At 41.1% G+C, this 20,334-nt stretch overlaps 1 protein-coding gene across 3 annotated transcripts in view; it reads left to right on the forward strand.

Moving 5' to 3' along the window:
- atp11c (ATPase phospholipid transporting 11C) overlaps positions 1 to 20,199 on the forward strand; it is a 44,014-nt gene extending 23,815 nt beyond the window's left edge. Inside the window, exons 4-31 of one of the 3 annotated variants that reach the window (XM_034136656.1) lie at positions 178 to 258; positions 1,294 to 1,401; positions 2,139 to 2,267; positions 2,589 to 2,677; positions 3,257 to 3,307; positions 3,736 to 3,800; positions 3,886 to 3,967; positions 4,050 to 4,200; positions 4,754 to 4,951; positions 5,806 to 5,976; positions 6,654 to 6,883; positions 7,700 to 7,771; positions 7,858 to 7,931; positions 8,038 to 8,141; positions 8,777 to 8,958; positions 9,753 to 10,019; positions 10,161 to 10,338; positions 10,829 to 10,931; positions 11,047 to 11,192; positions 11,416 to 11,475; positions 12,202 to 12,329; positions 12,855 to 12,990; positions 13,082 to 13,147; positions 13,261 to 13,364; positions 13,487 to 13,643; positions 16,517 to 16,625; positions 18,230 to 18,261; positions 18,569 to 20,199. In XM_034136656.1, the coding sequence (XP_033992547.1) occupies positions 178 to 258; positions 1,294 to 1,401; positions 2,139 to 2,267; positions 2,589 to 2,677; positions 3,257 to 3,307; positions 3,736 to 3,800; positions 3,886 to 3,967; positions 4,050 to 4,200; positions 4,754 to 4,951; positions 5,806 to 5,976; positions 6,654 to 6,883; positions 7,700 to 7,771; positions 7,858 to 7,931; positions 8,038 to 8,141; positions 8,777 to 8,958; positions 9,753 to 10,019; positions 10,161 to 10,338; positions 10,829 to 10,931; positions 11,047 to 11,192; positions 11,416 to 11,475; positions 12,202 to 12,329; positions 12,855 to 12,990; positions 13,082 to 13,147; positions 13,261 to 13,364; positions 13,487 to 13,643; positions 16,517 to 16,621 (3,237 nt within the window). In that variant the 3' untranslated portion in view covers positions 16,622 to 16,625; positions 18,230 to 18,261; positions 18,569 to 20,199. The remainder of the gene's footprint in view (positions 1 to 177; positions 259 to 1,293; positions 1,402 to 2,138; positions 2,268 to 2,588; positions 2,678 to 3,256; positions 3,308 to 3,735; positions 3,801 to 3,885; positions 3,968 to 4,049; positions 4,201 to 4,753; positions 4,952 to 5,805; positions 5,977 to 6,653; positions 6,884 to 7,699; positions 7,772 to 7,857; positions 7,932 to 8,037; positions 8,142 to 8,776; positions 8,959 to 9,752; positions 10,020 to 10,160; positions 10,339 to 10,828; positions 10,932 to 11,046; positions 11,193 to 11,415; positions 11,476 to 12,201; positions 12,330 to 12,854; positions 12,991 to 13,081; positions 13,148 to 13,260; positions 13,365 to 13,486; positions 13,644 to 16,516; positions 16,626 to 18,229; positions 18,262 to 18,568) is intronic. The other 2 variants (XM_034136661.1, XM_034136669.1) reach the window with 2 other exon arrangements.
- The last annotated feature ends 135 nt before the right edge of the window (positions 20,200 to 20,334 follow it).

The following is a 20,334-nucleotide window of genomic DNA, read 5'->3' on the forward strand; positions in this document are numbered from 1 at the left end:
CTATACTATCACCACAGACTCCTCCCTCTGTAACCACAGTAGCACACATGTGCTGCAGTAACGCTTTGTGGGGATGTCTAGTATTTAATGCATAGCTTTACAGTTTAAAGGTCATATGTTTACAGTTTAATGTCAACGTGACATTCCTCTCAAGTGAATTTTGTTTTCTTCCAATAGGTGATAGTGGACACCCCTACCAGCCCAGTCACCAGTGGCCTACCCTTGTTTTTTGTGATTACAGTAACGGCTATCAAGCAGGTAAGACCCTAATAAGTGTATGATAATAAAGAATAATTGGGATTTATATTGCCTCTTTTTCTCCCTCATTTCTTTATACCCTTCCTCCCTCTACATATAACACAACAAATCCCCTGCCTTCATAACACCTTTGCTGTGATCTTTGTGTAACGTATGTGACGAAGGCTCTCGTGGGTTTTGTAATAATGTGCTCCGCTGGCTATTTCTGATTGAGAAGAAGATGAAATTGGCTCTCTGGGAATGTGAGAAAATGGGGAGAGAGAAAGAGAGTCTATTACAGAGATACAAATGATAAAGGGGAGGGTCTGTTTCCTCGACTCTGTTGCTTGCATGTCACGTCTTTTAGATGTATTGTTCTGCGATCGCCTTTTTAGTTAGTCTACTGCTGGGCCTTTGAAATGCACAATAGTGGGTGGACTTCCTTGGGAAAATATATATGGAACACACTGATAGCACTGAACCGCCTTCGCCATGCTTTGAAGTGCGGTACGCCCGACTCCTACTAAAGTGATGATGGTTGTATAGTTCCACTGACCATTTCCTCTTTCATCCACCTGGCATCATTTCTCTCCATCACTCAACCAGACTTTCTCTCTCCTCCTATAACCTTTCCTGGTAATCCTGCTTTCTGGCTCGGGCTCCACCTTGGCACTCACTGTGGTTCGCCTCTCTACCCCCTGCATCTTTGCACCGTCTCCTTCACTATCTTAAAGTACTTACGAAGTCTACACTAGTATTTGTGCCTCGTGCTGCTGCAGCCCCGGGATTATTTCATGACATACTGTTCCAATGCACTGCTGGACAATGATTATCCCCTTCTGCTGCGGCAGGCACTCTCTCTCTCTCTCATAATGATTTATATGTATGCACAGACATTTCTTTGTGTCTTCTATTGTGATTGGTGAGAGGTTCTGTCAAACCTTTACTCTGTGTCAGCATGTACTGATGTCGATATCCTGTTCCCTGGTGAACAAGTATTGTACTTTTTGTTGTTTAAGCAAATAACACAATTCTGATTCTGATATGCTGCCCTAGGGCTACGAGGACTGGTTACGGCACAAGGCTGACAATGAGGTGAATAAGTACCCAGTGACAGTGCTAGAGCAAGGCCGGAGGATACGGAAGGAGAGTGAGAAGATCAAGGTACTTTTCAACAGACACATCCACTGGAATAAATATTTTCTTAGCGTTTCTTGACGTTCAAACATGGTTGTGACGGTAATTCATGTATCCAGGGTGTCATGTGCACGTTACTTATTTTATGCATTCTTATGTTCTCAAGGCAATCGTTTTCTCAAAGATGAATGGGTGTTCAGGTTAAACATGATGCATTAAACAATATTTTCCAACATGTAAAGTGAACCAAACGACTCCAAATGTTTATGTTAAGCGCTGCTAGTGCTCATGACCCCAGCTGAGACTGATCATCCAGCTGTCAAAACCAAAACATTGATGCTTTGTATAAAAGTTTGGACAGCTGCTTCCCGCACAGGAGCTCACACAAGCTCCCTGCTGGCTACCTCCTAGTGTTAAATGGACTAGGGCTAAAATAAACATCAAACAAGCCAAAGAACCAGATTTTTGTCAGTAGTTGAAAGACTACATCAGAGAGTGATTATTGACCAATGGTTAGACTCTGCAGGGATGCTCATGTTGCTCTGTTTATGCTATCACTTCAAGTAGGTCTGCTTGCTAACAAATTAGCCACGGCGGCTTGAAAGGAAATTGGCAGCGGCGTACGTTATATTTTGGAGTCCTTCTGCTCCCTGTGATTGTTTAAACTTCGGTTTAAGTCCTACTGATCTGGTGCCTTAGAAGAAGGGGGAGAAAGGAAACTGTGGAACTTCTTTAAGTGCCGTTTGGTTGTGCTTCTTTATCAGGTTGGAGATGTTTTGGAGGTGGATGAAGACGAGACCTTTCCTTGTGATTTAATACTGCTGCAGTCTAGTCGAGATGATGACACATGTTTTGTTACCACAGCAAGTCTGGATGGAGAGTCCAACCATAAAGTAAGACAGGCCGCTCTGCTGTCCCCTTTTTCTTCCCTAAGATTACATTGTCGAAGTATATTCATCCAAAAAACTTGTTTCGGTAAAATGATATTGATTATATTTTGACCCTATGATTTTATAAATGTGTTGCTTATTAGAATTAGGAAAAAGGAAGTTGGTATGAAAGCAAATGTATATATTTTATACATTTTTAAATCATATCTTAATAGGAAATGGTATCTCTTTATATCACACTTCCTGTGTGTGAGAGAAAGGGAAAGGCAAAAATAATAAGTCAATGCTCACACTTCTCTCTCTCTGCTTCTTCGTCTTGTTCAGACACACTACACAGTGCCAGACACGGAGAAAGATCTGGAATCTCTCAACGCCACCATCGAGTGTGAACATCCACAGCCTGACCTTTACAAGTAGGCACTCATCTTGTGGCCCCAACAGATTTACACCACGAGCATGTTTTGCCGGTGGTCTGTCGGGCAAGGGATTCACTCAATGCCAGTTAAAAATGTTTTAAATGACTCTAATATTAACATGTCGATTGTTAAGTGGACACATTTTGGCAAGCCTTAGTGTGTGTTTCCTATTAGGAATAGCCAGCACAGTTGGTTCCTATTCACTTGTAGGACTCTCCTCTCTATCAACACATAGCCTTTAGCTCCCCCTTGGGAGAAGGAGTAGGATTAGTCGTCATTTAACCAGACATCAGAATGGTGTTGGAGACGTGATAAAGCTAAGTAAGCCATGGCGCCAAATGCTTGCTATAAAGAGTAAATCAAAGTGACAGCCTGCTGCTGGCTAACCCCCAGTAATAAGCTGGCTCCCAAATCTCTGCACATAAGTACTTACAGTTTTGTAAATGAAATGAACTGAGCATAAATTTGGATACCTCAAACCCACTCTAGCATTAACAGATTGATTAATATACAAAAAACAAATATCACATGTACAAATTACTTCCGCTTCTGAGCACGTTTTTCATTTTGTTCCAGGTTCGTCGGCCGTATGCACATCTACAAAACCGATCAGGAGCCTGCAGTGAGGTGAGAGCGCTAATGCACGACAATCCCAGCCCACTTTAAGTGAAAGCAAAATCAAAACAGATTGCTTAAGCACTCATTTGTTTCTCTCTGTATCAACCAACAAATCATTATTGCATTGATCCTTCATTGCAGAAAAGCATTAAAATTAAAACAGGTTGGCATTGCTTCAGCCTCGGCTTCCTAAGCACTCCCACAGGCATTTATCATTGACTGATTTGTAATGGCCGTACAAACAAATGCCAATGTCCTTCTCAAGAACACTGGAAACGGTGTAAGCCCAGACTGCCGTCATACTGTGTTTTGTCACTGCGTATTTTAGAGTGGATGCCAGCTGGCCTGCCAGGTTTCCATTTAGAGAGTAGAGGATTGTGTGGACTGCACATCACTTGTATCACTAAACTGTTCTGTCTTCCCATGTGATTCTGCAGGTCTTTGGGCCCAGAAAACCTCCTCCTGAAAGGGTCAACTTTAAAAAACACTCAAACAATATGTGGTGAGTCAAGTCATATTGCCTTTCTTTTTTTTAATAACGTATTTGAATGAGATAACTTAAAAGCTAATCACTTATCTCCCTCAAGGTGTTGCAATTTACACTGGCATGGAGACAAAGATGGCTCTCAACTACCAGGGCAAGTCTCAGAAACGCTCGGCTGTGGAGAAGTACGTTAAATAATTAAGTAAACAAGTAAAAAACATGTGACTTAGCTTTTGGCACTGATTTATTTCATTTTTTATATTTCAGGTCCATCAATGCCTTCCTTCTGGTTTACCTTTGCATATTAGTGAGCAAAGCCCTAGTGTGCACTACACTTAAGTATGTGTGGCAGAACAAGCCCGGACAGGACGAGCCTTGGTACAACGAGAAAACCCAGAGAGAGAAAGACACCAATCTGGTGAGAGAATGTTTTATCAACCCGCCTCCATGTTTTTAAAGCAATAAAATGTGAGTTCAGGGTCACCACAAACCCAGTCGTGCAGGAATTACCACTCCTGGGAAAAGAAGAGCTAATAGGGCTTGATCAAATTGCATCAGTTCACTGTATTATATCTATTACACATGTTGTTATAGCTAGAAGGCATGTGTTACTGTGGTAAACACCCTGTAAAGGCTTGTTGTTGTGACTTTTCAGAGCACAGTTTCCTTGTATTACACTGTTTTACAAGTGTTAGCCTCTTCTGATCCATACTAATAAAAACTACTCTCAGCAATGGGGTCACCACAAACCTATATTAGGACATGGTCCATTTTATAGGCTGATAACCCTCTACCGTCTCCCTCAATGAACTGCGAACATTGTGATACAACCTTGGGACTCCACTATTTCTTTATCAAGGACTACTGGTCTCACCTTATCCACCATGTTTATGTTTTGCGTAGGAGTTCATGGTAATCAAGATAAGAAAAGCATTGAATCATCTCCCTGTGTTTTCATGTTTTTCCAACAGTACCTAAAGATGTTCACTGACTTCCTGTCCTTCATGGTGCTCTTCAACTTCATTATCCCGGTGTCCATGTATGTGACGGTTGAGATGCAAAAGTTTTTGGGATCCTTTTTCATCACATGGGACAAGGACTTCTTTGACCCTGAAATAAAAGAGGGTGCCTTGGTCAACACTTCAGACCTTAATGAGGAGCTTGGACAGGTGAGGCAGATGGTCCAAAGTCAAATAAAACAACATTTCAATGGCATAAATGTCATTGGAAAAATGCTTTCTGTAAAGTCACCATTCTTGTTTGTTATTCAAAACCTGTAGTTCTTTATGAAATCTCTCAGCCATTGAGAGTCTCCATTTTGTAATATTGATTTTTGTAACTTTAAATGTTGTTTAAGGGGCACTGGGTCATGTCTTTTGTGTCTCTAAAGCTGGCACTGATGATATTAAAAAGCATTACAAAAATGTCAGAAAGTAAACCTTTTTCTCAACAGTAAATATGCAGTCTCCATTAATACATATATATGAATGCAATCTCTTGGCAAAGCCTAAATGAGGATGTGATGCACAAGCCCACAATAAGTGTGTAAATGTGATTAACGTATTCTCAAGGAAAATATATATTTACAGATACATAATTGTATTCTAATACACTTCAAGGCAGCATTAATTGCTTTAATACAATTAAACCTAGTAAAAAAAAGAACAGAAATGTAGCAAAGTTAATTGGAACAACTGTCCGCAGTATCTACATGCTATTGCCCCAGCCCATCTGTACAGTGCTACTGCAAAATATGAGCTTATAATAACTCCATATTGGTCTTGCTGTGCTGACTTCTGTTGTTTTATGGCGCTTACTCAAACAGTGCTGCGATAGATCAGTCACACTTGGTTTGCCAGAGGATTTCTTCAATTAAAGTTGATGCTTCGTTAAACTGATTAATGCAGTGTAATTATTTCTGGAAGTAATTGCCTAATCTTATTGTTGGACCCTGTTAAATAGGAAAATGAATCTTTATGGATTTGGAAGAGCCTTTCACATCTCTTTATCTCATTGCCTGCAGGTGGAGTATGTCTTCACTGACAAGACGGGCACTCTCACTCAGAACAACATGGAGTTCATAGAGTGCTGCATCGATGGCTTCCAGTACAAGTACCAGGACGCAGGCACGGACTTGGACGGATTCTGTGTCACAGATGGACCTGTAAACAAAGTGCAGCACAAAGCTGGCAGGGTGGGTGTTGTGGTGTCCCTCCATCTGTTGTAAAAGTCACACATGCGGCAACATATGGCCATTACATAGCTCGCTGCTCAGAAAGACCCTTCACCGGTCACCCACATGCAGTCTCCTTGACATGTCAACATAAGCGCTCAACATGGAGGGGGAGCAAAGTGGCTGTGTTCTCTTGACATGAGCGCCTGATAACCCTTACACACTGTTGCACTAAAACACATGCTGATAAGGAGTCAATTTAGACAAATAGTTGTAAAATCAGTTCGTTATCTAAACTCCAGCTACTGTATATGGCTCCATGTGTGGCTGTATTCATATTTAGTTTAAAGTTGCAAATAAAACTATTTGTATACATTAAAGGTGGGGTAGGTAATTTTGGAGAAACCAGATCGAGTGCGCTAGAATTTGAAAATACACAGCCGGGCCGGCTAAAATGATTGGTCGTGCTTTTTACAGTATTACGGCTTCCACAGATGAAATTTATTTATGGATTTTTTGTCAAAGCACTTACAATGTTCATTGCTATCGGGATGTTAAGAGCATTCCATGGAATATAACAAAAGTGTATCTCGAGCCGGTTTCTCAAACTTACCTACCCCACCTTTAATTTTGTTTAATCACAATTTATATAATATCTTATTTCACTTCACTAAACCATGTTCACGTTGTGTTTTTAGGAGAAGGAAGAGCTGTTTCTGCGTGCCCTGTGTCTGTGCCACACAGTCCAGGTGAAGGAGTCTCCAGAGCAGGGTCAGGGCCAAAGGGACGGACTGATGGACCAGGTGGACGGCTTAGGGGTGGATGGCTTAGGGGCGGATGGAGCCCCTCTCCATCCGCCCACACAGGAGCAGAGAGGTTTTATCGCCTCCTCACCTGATGAGGTGGCTCTGGTCAAGGGTGCCATGAGGTAAGAGGGCTGTTGTGACTTAGGCCCCGGCTCCACGAGGACGAAAACGGGTTGAATCCGCATATTTCTCATGCGTATAGCCCTCTAAGCTCGACGACGCCGTAAGGGAAACGTAGAAACAGACCCCGCAAACGACAACGGGTCCAAAGGTGGATAGATCTGGGAACGGAGCGCTCTGGGGGGTCCAACGGGGCCGTGGAGTCGCCTATACGGTCATTCGTTTTCATAGCCCCGCCTCTCCCCCGCAGGGTTGCTATCGTGCTCCAGTCGCTACTGACCATGCTACAGTTCTTTGTGCAACATCTACAGGAGCTCCTCCTTGAATTCAGATTATTTATCTTTATCTCGATATGGACATAAACGCGAGTGAAGTCTAATCTGACAGGACGGAGACACGCAGCTCCTGCCGCTGTGATGCAGCGGGAGCAAAACACACAGTTCAAGTCAGATCATCACCCTTAGCTATTTTAATTACCTCTCAAACTACCTAAACTAGTTATAAATATGTTCATTTTTACTGTCGGGTCACTCATTACAGGATCAGCTGCTGCATGAGACAGACACTGACGCTGTGAGAAGAGAGGAAAAAGAGACAGGCTCTGTGTATTTGATGATTATTTTTTGCGGTTGCATTTGCGTTACTCCGATGCGTTTTGCCGTATTTGTCCTCGTGGAGCCGGGGCCTCAATGTGTTCAGCTGACATTGTAACAAAAGGTCAAAGAGCAAGCCTACAGTACATAGTATGCATTCCATCACAACATTCATTAATCAAGTACATCAGTGGCTCATTTGTGATGATTTGTCTCCATCTGCAGGTACGGCTTCACATTTCTGGGTTTTGAAAGTAAAACCATGAAAATTCTCACCAGGGACAATGATGTTGAAAGGTACGTCGGTTATCAAACATAGTTTTTATTCATATGCTTCTATTTGTACTACAGCTTTTTTAATGTCCATTTTGTACCACCTTAAGGTATGAACTGCTTCACGTGTTGAACTTTGACCCAGTGAGAAGGCGAATGAGTGTTATAGTCAGATCCAAATCAGGTGAGCTTGAGATTGCTGTCATTTTTATTGCGTTGACTATGATTTAATGCTGGCCCTCAGCCCTCACCATGCTCTGTGTTTGTATTTCTGTATGTTTTGTGTCCAGGTGATACACTGCTTTTCTGTAAGGGAGCGGACTCATCCATCTTTCCTCGCGTCAGACAGGAAGAGGTCGAAAGGATACGCATGAATGTCGAGCGTAATGCAACAGTGGGTGACATGCACAGATTGCCACTCTAAATAAGTCAATATCTGTTGTTTTTAAAGTATGTACATTGGTGCAGTGATGATGTATTTTTGTAGGCTAAGGGGTCCTTAAAAAAACAACAATAGGGTTTCTCAATTTGATTTCTGAGTACTGCAGAAAACAAGATCTGTGGCTGATCCATATTTATTGTACTTACATGTTTTGTTCAGCATGATAGTCTTTACATATTAACACCACTTTTATGATTTTTGAAGCGTAAATGCAATCGCCATGAGTAAAATCTAACGCTATGAACAAATTACATCACGGTCATATGGCTGCCCATCACCACAGCCTTAGCTAACGGCGGACTCATGTTTGGCGCGATGACATTTAGTAATCTCATTTAGACATTTGTTAGCAACTGCACATTTTACAATACATACAAGCTCCGAAAATGTATGGTTGTGGCCAAAAAAAAAAGTCAAAAAAGATTTGGTAAAATGTTAACTAATTTCCGGGTTTTAAGACTCATTCCTGCGCCACTTTACACTGTACTATGGTCAGACAGGTTTTAATTAAAGATAATAATAATGTTTTCAGATATTGTCTTTGTTTTGTATTTCTAACATTGGGTGCCGTATGTTGTGTTGTTCAGGAGGGCTACCGGACACTGTGTGTGGCCTACAAACATCTCAATGCAGAGGAGTACGCCCAGGCAGACGCAGGCCTGAGGGAAGCTAGGCTGGCTCTGCAGGACAGAGAGGAGAAGCTCATGGCTGTTTACAACCAAGTGGAGACCGGCATGAGTCTGATAGGAGCAACTGCTGTAGAAGACCGGTGAGTGCCAACACAACATAACAAACAAACAACTCGGCTCACACTGATGAACCTGCTCACATATAAAGTTGAATAATGACTTGCATGCTGCTGTTGTCCTTGCTCTCCTCTCCTTCTCATTAAAAAAACAGTGCCAATCATTTTAGGAGGCTTTAAATCTAAAATTGATAGGAGAGGCCAACTTTTGGTTGATGCCAGTTATAGAAAATGTGTCATTAATGTCCTGTCTTCACTCGTCTTGATTTCCGATTGCCCCTTTTGTTGTTTTGCGATTCATTTCTGCTTTTCTTTAATGTCAACTTTTCACACTAAGTTTGTTCCTCATTACACTTCTGGTATTGTTTCCTGTATGCAGTGGCTTATCTAATCTGCTTGAGTAATGGTGAGGGTTTCAATGTAAGCTCACTGCGCCCTCTTGTGGTTGACATTGGGTAAGGGGTCTTTCACAATCCAAGATTATTGTTTTATAATGAATATTTAAGATAGATAATGCATTGACTAACCTAAAAGGTAGGGAACACCTAATTGTATCAGTTTGCATCAATGCATCACATCTAAAACACATTTTTAATATATCAATATAATAGACTATTATAATAGAGTAATTGTTACACAGCAGCTTCAGATTTTATCATCAGATTGTCATTAAGCGTTTCTTTGCATGCATAATGTCTCTTGTGAAATATAACCCAGATGCCAGTGGTTTTGTTTAACTGGTGACATTTTTCCTTTCCTTCTCATGATAGCATTTATGTCTAAGAGTTAGTGCAATCATCTTTGTTTCTATCCCCAAGGCTACAAGAGGAGGCAGCAGAGACCATGGAGGCTCTCCAGGGTGCAGGCATGAAGGTTTGGGTGCTAACGGGGGACAAGATGGAGACAGCAAAGTCCACCTGTTATGCTTGTAGATTGTTCCAGAGAAACACAGAACTGTTGGAGCTGACTGTGCGTACTTTAGGAGATGGAGGCAGGAGGCGTGAGGAGCGACTGCATGAGCTCTTGGTTGAATATCACAAGAAAGCCGTACAGGATGCACCAGCAGTTAAGGCAGGCGTCACCAGGTTAGTCATTTGACCTTAAATGATCTGTATTAAAGTTATTGTGTGATACTTTGCTTTTGTGTTAGGGTGGTAATTCAACTAAACTGAATAATATAAATGACTAAACTTGAACCTATTTCCTTATTTGTTTTTGTTTTGTAGGACCTGGTCTTCAGCAAACCATGACTACGGCTTTATCATAGATGGAGCCACTCTGTCCATGGTGCTCAACTCCTCCTCTGAATCCAACTCAAGTCGCTACAAGAACCTGTTCCTGCAGATCTGTCAAAACTGCACATCTGTGCTCTGCTGCCGCATGGCCCCTCTACAGAAGGCACAGGTGAGAAGAATCTGGAACAAATTGGAAATATTTCCTCATTAAAGGTAGGGTAGGTAAGTTTGAGAAACCAGCTCGAGTGCGCTAGAATTTGAAAATACACAGCCGGAAAAAATCTGCCACTTCCTTATAGAGCCCCTCCTCCAACACACACGAACGCGCACATGACCAATGAGGGCACGAGATAAGTTTGTGCACAGATGGAAGGCTGACAGGCAGGTAGGCCATCCAGTTATTTTAGCCGGGCCAGCTAAAATGATTGGTCGTACTTTTTACAGTACTACAGCTTCCACAGATGACATTTTTTTTATGGATTTTTTGTCAAAGCACTTGAGATATTCATTGCTATCGGGATGTTAAGAGCATTCCATGGAATATAACAAAAAGTGTATCTCGAGCCGGTTTCTCAAACTTACCTACCCCACCTTTAAGTGATTAAAAAATATGATTTTCACAGTTAAATGTTTGCCCCTTTGTCTTGCTGCATCTACAGATAGTTAAAATGGTGAAAAACTCTAAAGGAAGTCCCATCACCCTTTCCATTGGAGATGGTGCAAATGATGTCAGCATGATTTTGGAGGCTCATGTCGGGATTGGTAAGAAATCTCACACTGAAGCTGACTAAGGGCTCTTTAATAACTGTATCAGATAGAGGAAATGGTTGTTTTCTTTGGTGAAGGTAGTGTGTGATATCTGCTTTTGGTGTTCCAGGTATTAAGGGTAAAGAGGGTCGACAGGCAGTGAGGAACAGTGATTATGCCATCCCCAAACTCAAGCACCTCAAGAAACTTTTGTTGGCTCATGGGCATCTCTACTATGTTCGCATTGCACACTTGGTGCAATATTTCTTCTACAAGGTAGGAGCAGCATTGATTTCATTTCACACTGCGCACACACTGACGTGATTAGAGGATTACTTGTTGAAACACATTTGACAGCAAACAAACTAAACCGTTTTGTAAAAATGTATTGCACTATTGTACCTACATAATAAACACACGGGGACTTGGATGCATTTGATGTCCTTTTGATGTTTTTATTCATCAGTGTGAGCCTTTTCTCTTTTTTGTTTGCCTGCAGAACCTTTGCTTCATCTTACCTCAGTTTTTGTACCAGTTCTTCTGTGGCTATTCCCAGCAAGTGAGTATGTCCTGAGGCCCTTTGAGGTTCAAAGATGTTCTGAACATGAAAGGACGCAGTATCCCTTGAATCAACACCTCCTCCGCTCGTCCTCCTGAATGCTAGTCTTTTTCCCTCAGCTTGCCCCTCCCTCACTGCCCCCTGGGATGTTTGAGCTCTGATTGATATGTTTATAGACTAAGAGCACATAGCACTTTATTAAATAAAAACAGACATGTGTCATGTTCTGCCACCAAGGTACATCCTATGTGGATATTATATAATTATAGTGTCATGTGTGCGTATCTGCCCGTGTGTGTGTCATACTATATAATACATTATTCAAATCCAGCTAGGAATAAGATGACCTGATTACAGTTTGGAGCACATTGATGAAGTTGCTTGTTTATAAATTAGAAATAAGTGATACATTTTTAATGGTACAGTGTTTATATAAAAACGTTTTCCTCGCATTGATTTTTGATAAAGTTTAGTTTTTAATCTTTTTAAGCAGGAATATTTCATTATCTCCTGCTACAGGGCCCCTGACAGATCTTCCATGATTGCATGAAAGATGTATATAAGCTTGCTTATATGAGACAATGAGACGTATGGTGGTGTGTTTGAGATTTTTCCTCTCCATGATATTAACCCCCAGTTGCCCCATCCCATCCCCCGTCCACCTCCTCCTTGCCTATCCCTCCCCATTTTCCCTCCCTCCTCCTCCCATCCTCCCATCCTCCCCAGCCCCTGTATGACGCGGCCTATCTGACGATGTACAACATCTGCTTCACCTCTATGCCCATCCTGGCTTACAGCCTTTTGGAGCAGCACATCTGCATGGAGGTTCTGCTGGACAATGCTACCCTCTACAGGTAAACCTGGGAACATGTGCTTATCTGCAGTACATTCTGAGGTACTATGTAAATGTTACTTCCTTACTAACTTACCTCCTTTAAGTGAAAAGCAACAATGTTCAAATAAATGTATACATTATTATTTATTTTATAAACAAGTTACCCGGTCTATTTGTCAAAGCCACATTTTTGTAAGCTCTTTCTGCTTCTTTAACATTTCACATACAATTCTCGCCCCGTCCCACTCTGGCTATTTGATGATTATGCTGTTTAGGCATTCACCTCATATGTTCAATTTATTTGTATAATACATTTTGACCTGATATATGCCCTTGTGTGTAGAGATCTATCAATATCAATCATATTTTTCAAGTCCCCCTTAGACTTCTACATTAGACATTGAGTGGGCAATTTGCACAAAGGAGAGCTGTTCCCATTCTTCACTGAAATGTCATTGTTCCCCTTTTTGATAATAGAGATTATATGCTATGTTTAATACTGATTATAACTTTGTTCATCTTTCTACTTCTCGAATTTCTTCAGAGGGATTGCTAAGAACGGCATGTTACGGTGGGGTCCCTTCTTCTACTGGACTTTACTCGGAGTCTTCCACGGCCTGCTCTTCTTCTTTGGTGTTCGATATTTGTTTGGTAACCCAGCACTGCAGGATAATGGCCAGGTTGGATTTTCTTAATGAGTGTGATAATTCAATTACTTCATCAGGCATCGTCTGCTAAGTACATTTGCTAATTGGTGATATTCAAATCCAGGTCTTTGGCAACTGGTCGTATGGAACGATTGTCTTCACTGTCCTCGTCTTCACCGTCACACTTAAGGTAAGGTTTTATTGTCTTATATTTATACAGTAGTGCCTTGCCGAACATCTGTCTTTGGCAAATGTTGTTGGATATTTGGCATGATATTTAGTGCATTTCCTTTGCCTTTCTAGCTCGCTCTGGACACACGGCACTGGACATGGATCAACCACTTTGTTATCTGGGGCTCCCTGGCTTTCTACGTGTTTTTCAGCTTCTTCTGGGGAGGAATAATATGGTAAGAAAACAACTCACGATAGGATAACTCATATTCATTGTAGGTGACCTGTTATTTTGTATTTTATTCAACCCCCTTGTAGCATTTTCAGTTAGTCTAAACCAAACTGTTCCTTCCTGCAGGCCTTTCCTGAAGCAGCAGCGTTTGTACTTTGTGTTTGCCAACATGCTGAGCTCGGTGTCAGCCTGGCTGGTCATCATCTTGCTCATCCTGCTCAGCCTACTGCCAGAGATCCTGCTGGTGGTTTTCCGCAAGCCCCGCGGGCCCCACGCTGGACAGGTAAAGCTGAAACACACACATTTACTCTCTACTTCACGTTTTCTCTCTCTCTGTCTGTCTGTTAAAATCTCTTCTCAATCTTGACGTATAGTTTTTGTGATATTTAACCTTTTATTTTCCCAAAGGTATGGTCATTGTTAATAAAGCCCATCCTTGACTTGGGGTGGGGTATGGTTACAAGGGGGATATAAATCAAATCCTTCTCATATGGTAAAAATGCTCAGGTGTGCAGGACTTTGTGTATACGGAGAAATGCTTCAGTGCAGAATCCTATTGGCCTCAACCAACAACTCTCTTATCTGTGTTGTTATACCAGGAGGTGGAGCATGAGGGTGACATGAAGAAAATGGACATTAAACACATTGTTTTGAAATGTAAACAAAGCTTTCATTTAAAAGCTAAAACACACCCAATGCTAACTTCTCGCTAACGGTCAATTTGTGTTTTTTGATATTTGGGGTTAGCTAGTTGCCCAAAACCACAACATTGTATTTATTTATGTGTTTGGGACGAGTCATCTAAAAAGGAGCATTCACACAGATCCAAACCAAATAGGGCAAATGTTACGCTGTAAGTGAGGTGAATAAACAGTTTGCACACTGCAGGGCTACAATGTTTATTTACGCATTGCACCTAGGTGACGTGTCGAGCATAACTAGTCCTCATTAGACTTAAAGTAGTCTTAATTAAGAGACATTTGAGTCCTTCAATATAATAATAATAATAATAATTTCAATTTGTATAGCGCCTTTCAAGAGACCCAAGGACGCTTTACAATGCAATATGCAAGTTTGTAAAATGTATGGATCACCATAGAACAAAAAGCAGTACACATTTATAATTCCTAGACATATTCTGTCGTTTCAATTAACTCGACTTGAGGCTAATGTGTTTCCCAAGCAGCTGGAGATGTTTGCTGCTATGCGCTGTGCTTCTGGGCATTCGATCCACTCTTGTTTTTTTAAATTGTGTCTAGACTTATTTTATTTTGGAAAAGTAATAAACCAAACCAAATGTATTGCACATATTTGAGGGGGAACCTTACAGCAGTTGTGTAAAACTACAGTGTTTGTTTCACAATAGTTCTGCTTAAGTGTCAAAGTTGCAGAATCCTTTAAAAATGTACAAAATAAATAATTGTTTATGTAGCTGCAGGAGCTGGCATACTGCAGATGTTGCAGTCCGTAGATCAAAATGACTGCTCTAGGTTGTGTGTTCATTCTAGTACTTTAAAGCTTTTTAATTAACAACACCCCCTTTAACCTTATTTTGTACTAATTTTCTACCATTCCAACATGTTCTTGCTAACTAGTGCTCTTGCTCTCGTGTTCCTTTACTCTCTCACCCTCTTATTTCCTTTCCTCCTCGCCTGACCTGCCTCCCTAAAGATGAAGCATCGCCTTCCTTCCTCGGGGACATCTACTATCTTCATGTTGTCGCAGACCGCTAGCACTCACAGCTTCTCGTGGACCGACTGAGGTCTCTATTTCTATCTGTCCGCTGTTATGCTCAAGACTCTTCCTGCTGAGTTTTTGTTTCTGCCACTCTTGTTCTTGCTTGTTTCCTACCTGTTGTGTCCTTCCTCTCCCACTGTTTGACTCCTTCCTTACCCTCTAAAGCAGGGGTGTCAAACTCAACTTCATCGAGGGCCACATCAGCATTAAGGTTGCACTCAAAGGGCCGGTTGTAACTTTAAGATATATAAAAATACATATATAAATATTTAATATATATAAAATAATGTATTATATTACATTATTGCCTCTGCATTGGATTATTATCGGATAGGGGAATAACTTCATAATTAACTACGTCTGAAAGCAGAAGTCTGGGGCAAATAATTGCAACTCTCTTCAGTGTGCATGTCACAAAATGATTTAAAAAGAAAAGCCAAATTCTAAGAAAAAAGTAACATTTTGAAAAAAAAGTAAACATTTTAAGAAAGAAAAGTCAAATTCTGAGAAAAATGCATATTTGAGATGCATTGTGGGACATGTAGTTCATGGGCAACGTGCTTCTGTAAATCGGCATGTAACCGTATATTAAACATATTATATTCTTTGCAAGCTCTTGTGGGGCCGCATGAAGTTAAGTCACGGGCCGGATTTGGCCCCCGGGCCTTGAGTTTGACACCCCTGCTCTAAAGTAACTCAGGTGGCATTCTGTGGCTTTAAACAGTACCCACTTAGATAGACGCATTAGGTTAGACAATAATCAGATGAGATGTCACATCAGAAATGCTATCCTGGGATGGCTTTATCTTTAAACCTCAACTGGATTTATTGTCTTTAGATATTCTTAATAAATTGTGAGGTCAGTGGGCAGGTGTGCGTGCCCAAGCAGTGTGGAGTAGGACCGGGTGTCCAAACGTGCAGTCAGTCTTCCATTCTTGTGTGTCCAGTCGCGTCAGTCAGTGTTTCCTCCCAGCTACCGTGCTGCTTCGATGCCTGCTGCCTCCGCATGTCGAGTCAGGTGAATGCAGCACGTCAAAGCACCCAAACTTACCTGCATGAGGCTCAAGTCAGCAACCTCATCCTGGATCCTCACCACAAACCCTGAGGGCCACTGCATTCTGTCTGTGCCTGCGTGTTATACCGCTAATGCTTTTGAGAAATGTGCAAGCATAGCAGCTTTTTGAATAATATGAACCAATTCATATAGAGCCAAGGTTTCTTAACAAATATTATTGCAAGGAAACTGCGTGTACGAAGGCCCCAGGACTGGTTTCCATTGTCCACATGTGTATGCCTATGTGTGTTCCCTGTCAATATATGTTTGTCTGTGTGCAAGTAGGAGCACAGGATGGAGCGAGAGGCAAAGTGTGTGTTTGTCAGCGTAGTGATGTCTTGGTGTCTCTTGCCTCACCCTTCTAGATGAAGCCAGTTCATTCGAGCGCCGGGGGCCACCAGTCTCCCCGGTCTTCAGCCAGGCCCCTGCTCATGAGAACCTTTTCAGACGAGTCCAATACTGTCATTTAAACAGGTACCAGCTTCAGGCCATTTTAAGCCAATCAAAGACTCGCCAGCCTCCCCCCCTTCCCCCTCCCAGCCAAACTGTCCAGCTTCTCTGGTCCCTAACTCTTGAGTTTTCAGAATCAAAGGCTTACTGGCAAACATTCAACAACAGGACCCAGTGTGTTCTTCTGTGTTTTGTGAGCTGATATTGGCCGCCTGAAGAGATGCACCTTTTCTATGTCAGACTTTACTACTTCAAATTATGCACATATTTAACACATACATGCATCTCTAGGCTCTAATGCTGCACACTTTGTAAACATGCTCCTTTCAGCCTCCCTTTGGAAGCCCTGCTTATATTAGCTTCTGCATGTGCTTTTAAAAACCCAATTTTAAATGTTCATTTCCTTCCATCTCATAATTTTTTGTTCTAGGAATGTGTGAGCGTGAGGTGTCGGTGTTAGTTTGCTTGGATTTCATTATCTGACAATTTGAAACAGCAGGGCTGGTCTGTCATTATTGTATCTGCAGTCTGACATTCATGTACCGTTGTGGTTTGCTCATGGTCGTGTCGTCCTGTGTGCACGTACTGTACAAACCTGTGTTTTTTGGTCGCCTGTTTACTTTCCTGGCAAAACAATGTATGCATTTGTGAGTGCTGAGCTTGATTCACTGCATGGTGTGATGTTGCTTTAACCTCAGACATTGGTGCTGCATCACATAAAGGGGGCAAACAAATGAATAGAAACACGACATGATATAATATTGAAGATGTATTTGTAGAGATTAATCTAATAATAAAATAATAAATAGAGAAAACATTGGTGGAATAATGAAAATATGGTCCACAAATGAATTGTATATTACATTGGGAAATGATGTTGAAAAAACACGTTTAAAAAAATTCAGCTCTTTATTATATATATCCTCTAAGTTCTAAATCTACTTTCTTCAGTCTGTTTTATTAAATATTTTGTATTTATTTTCTTTTTTATGTTGCTTATATTCGATAGCGGTCAGTAGAGAGATGACAGATATAGAGGGCAAAATGTGAATGACTGTTCCTTTAGTATCACAAACCAGGCTTTGCCCCGTCTGAATATGAAAAAACATCACTTAAAAAAAAAAAACGTTACACATTTTAATGAACTCTGAAACTGAAAAATGTCTTTTGCAAAGAAGCAAGATGAATTGAGCTGAATTTTTTTAATGTGTCGGATAATTTCACAATGTAATAATTTTCAGTCTCTATTTATTTGTATGATTGTTTACTTCATAATTTCCTATTTATTAATCTAATGTTAAACACTTGTGAGTCTCAAATAAACAGAAGCCTTGAGTGAATATAGTCAAATTGGACTTTGGGCTTTAACTATCTGTAGATGTCGAAAAATAATTGGCAGCAATATCAAGAGCACTGGAGGTGTTCAGAGGTGAAGGGGCATCTCTTGACACCTTTTTGTGAGCTTGATATTAAATGTCCAAGTGTTTTCATTTTTTTGTCCACCCTCTGTCGGTAGGTCTGAATGTTACACTGTTGACCAGGATCACCGGTAACTGTTGCCTAACAACAGCACCAGGCCCTCTGCTACAGGTTTCACTGTTTAACATGCATTTCTATTCTCCCAATAGCTGTCACAGGAAGGCCTCCTACAAACAGCCAGGTAAACTACCACAAGACAAACCTAATTCAATGTTTGGTGTCTGCTCAATGTCACTGCTGAGCTTCAACAAGATCAGTTTGCTTGGAAGAAAAATTGGGATCATTTCCTTTCCTAAATTCTGCTTGTCTCTGGTGGCGGGAATGCTTTATTTGAGTGGTTTTCACGTATCGTGGTACGTTGCCAATCACTGCCGATTCTCTTGATTGATGATTTTTCTGGTTTCAAGGTGTCTCGTCCTCTCCTTCTAGTTGGCATAAGCTCATATGGAAAACATTGAAGTAAAATCTGTCTGCTTGTGCTTTTCCAGATTACACCTGTCACACCACTTACCTATAAGTACCTGAAGGAGCGCCAGTGAAAGGCAGCGAGGACCGGTGGCATCAACACCTCCAGGGTCCTGTACCATTCAGGTCAGAGCTGGCTGCCATCAGGCTCCATCTAAAAAGAAGAGCAGAAGAAAAAGAAGAGATGAATATGGGGGAAGGGATGAAAAGGTGTTTTGCAGTCTTTTGACTCTGATCCGTCCTTCTCCACACATTCCCTATAGCTCCCAACCCCCCCAGCGCATGCCTGCAGAGCAGTGCCCTGCATTATTTGTACTATATCTACTCAGATGACAGGCATGATTTAGTTTCTTTCTTTTACTTTTTAAAAATACTAGCTTACAAACGAATGCATACACAGCTGCCTTGTCAGTAGCTCGATCCCACTGCTGTGTTTTAACAAGCAGTTGTAATAATATCCACTCCAAGAATGGTTCACCTGCATGAAAGACGGCTCAAAAGAAAGCTTCACTCCATTGATGTTCTGTCACTGTATGCTGCAAAGATTTTAAAGAAGACATAATGTCCTATATTCTGCAACGGTTACACTTTGAACGTTTATTCCACTTTATTGTCATGACACTTTTCGACGGTTATTATTGAAATGGTTATTTTCAGAAATTACACTCGGGTCAAAATAATTCATGAAGAGAAGTTACTGATGGTTTTTCAGGTTAAAGATGATTATATAAAGATTATATTGTTATTAGTTTGTTGTTTATATGTGGAGTTAATAGCGGCCATATTACCACTCAATCCAAAAAGTTTGTGTGTGTGCAAGATTGAGAGATAGACCTTAATCTTCAAACCTCAGAGATAATTTAAGACTCAATTTAAGATGAGAAAATTAATATATGTGCTGTACTGTATATATAGCTATAGGGATGTGTAAAAACATCAGCTCCAAGCCAAAAAGATGAACGTAATGCGATCTGATTCTGTCCACACCATTGTGACCCGAAAGTGAGAAGTCAGTGTGTGTGTCTGTGTGTGTTACATAAGTGCGTGTTGGATGAGAAAAGCCAGACACCTCCGTGTGTCATGAAAACCAGGATTACTTGAACCTCTAGATATAGTTTGCTTAGACATTTGCTGCACTATTAAAGAAGCTGGTTTCTTCATAGCTTAGATGGTCACTTAGGCACATTACAATATGCCCGAGGACACACACACACACACAATAACCACACATTGCGCACATGCACTAAAGCCTAAATGAGGTATTTATGTTCATCACTCATTATCTAGTTTGCATAAATTGTCCTAAGCAGGCTAAAGTTGGAGTGTAAAGAACATCAACTCCCGACCTGCCGCGTCAACACAGTTTGTGTCACCGTGCGGCTACACGCTCCATTTCCTTCCTTCTGTTTTTGGTCACGTTTTCTGACTGACAGGAAGACAGAGTTTTGTTCCTTCCTCTAACTTCTTGTGTGTACTGCTTCATACATTCCATTCAAACATGCCATCATTTATAAATCACCTTTAGATACGGTTTTCTGAATATAGTTTTCTGTTTTTTTCACAAACATGTATTGTCTATTTGGCATATTTATTGTTACCTGTACTTTTACTCACAAATGTTATACTTTTATTACATAAATCTTTTTTTATTGTCCAAGGGGTCCGCTTTGTGCCAGTTGAGTTTGTCTGTTTTACTGCAGCCCTGATGTGAGTCTGTGCCAATCCCTTTTAATAGTCTTTGTCCTACATGCAAAGACAGGCAGCGCCCCCAACACTCCCAGTATCCCAG

Source organism: Trematomus bernacchii, unplaced genomic scaffold, assembly GCF_902827165.1.
Source record: "Trematomus bernacchii unplaced genomic scaffold, fTreBer1.1, whole genome shotgun sequence".
Lineage (NCBI taxonomy): Eukaryota > Metazoa > Chordata > Actinopteri > Perciformes > Nototheniidae > Trematomus > Trematomus bernacchii.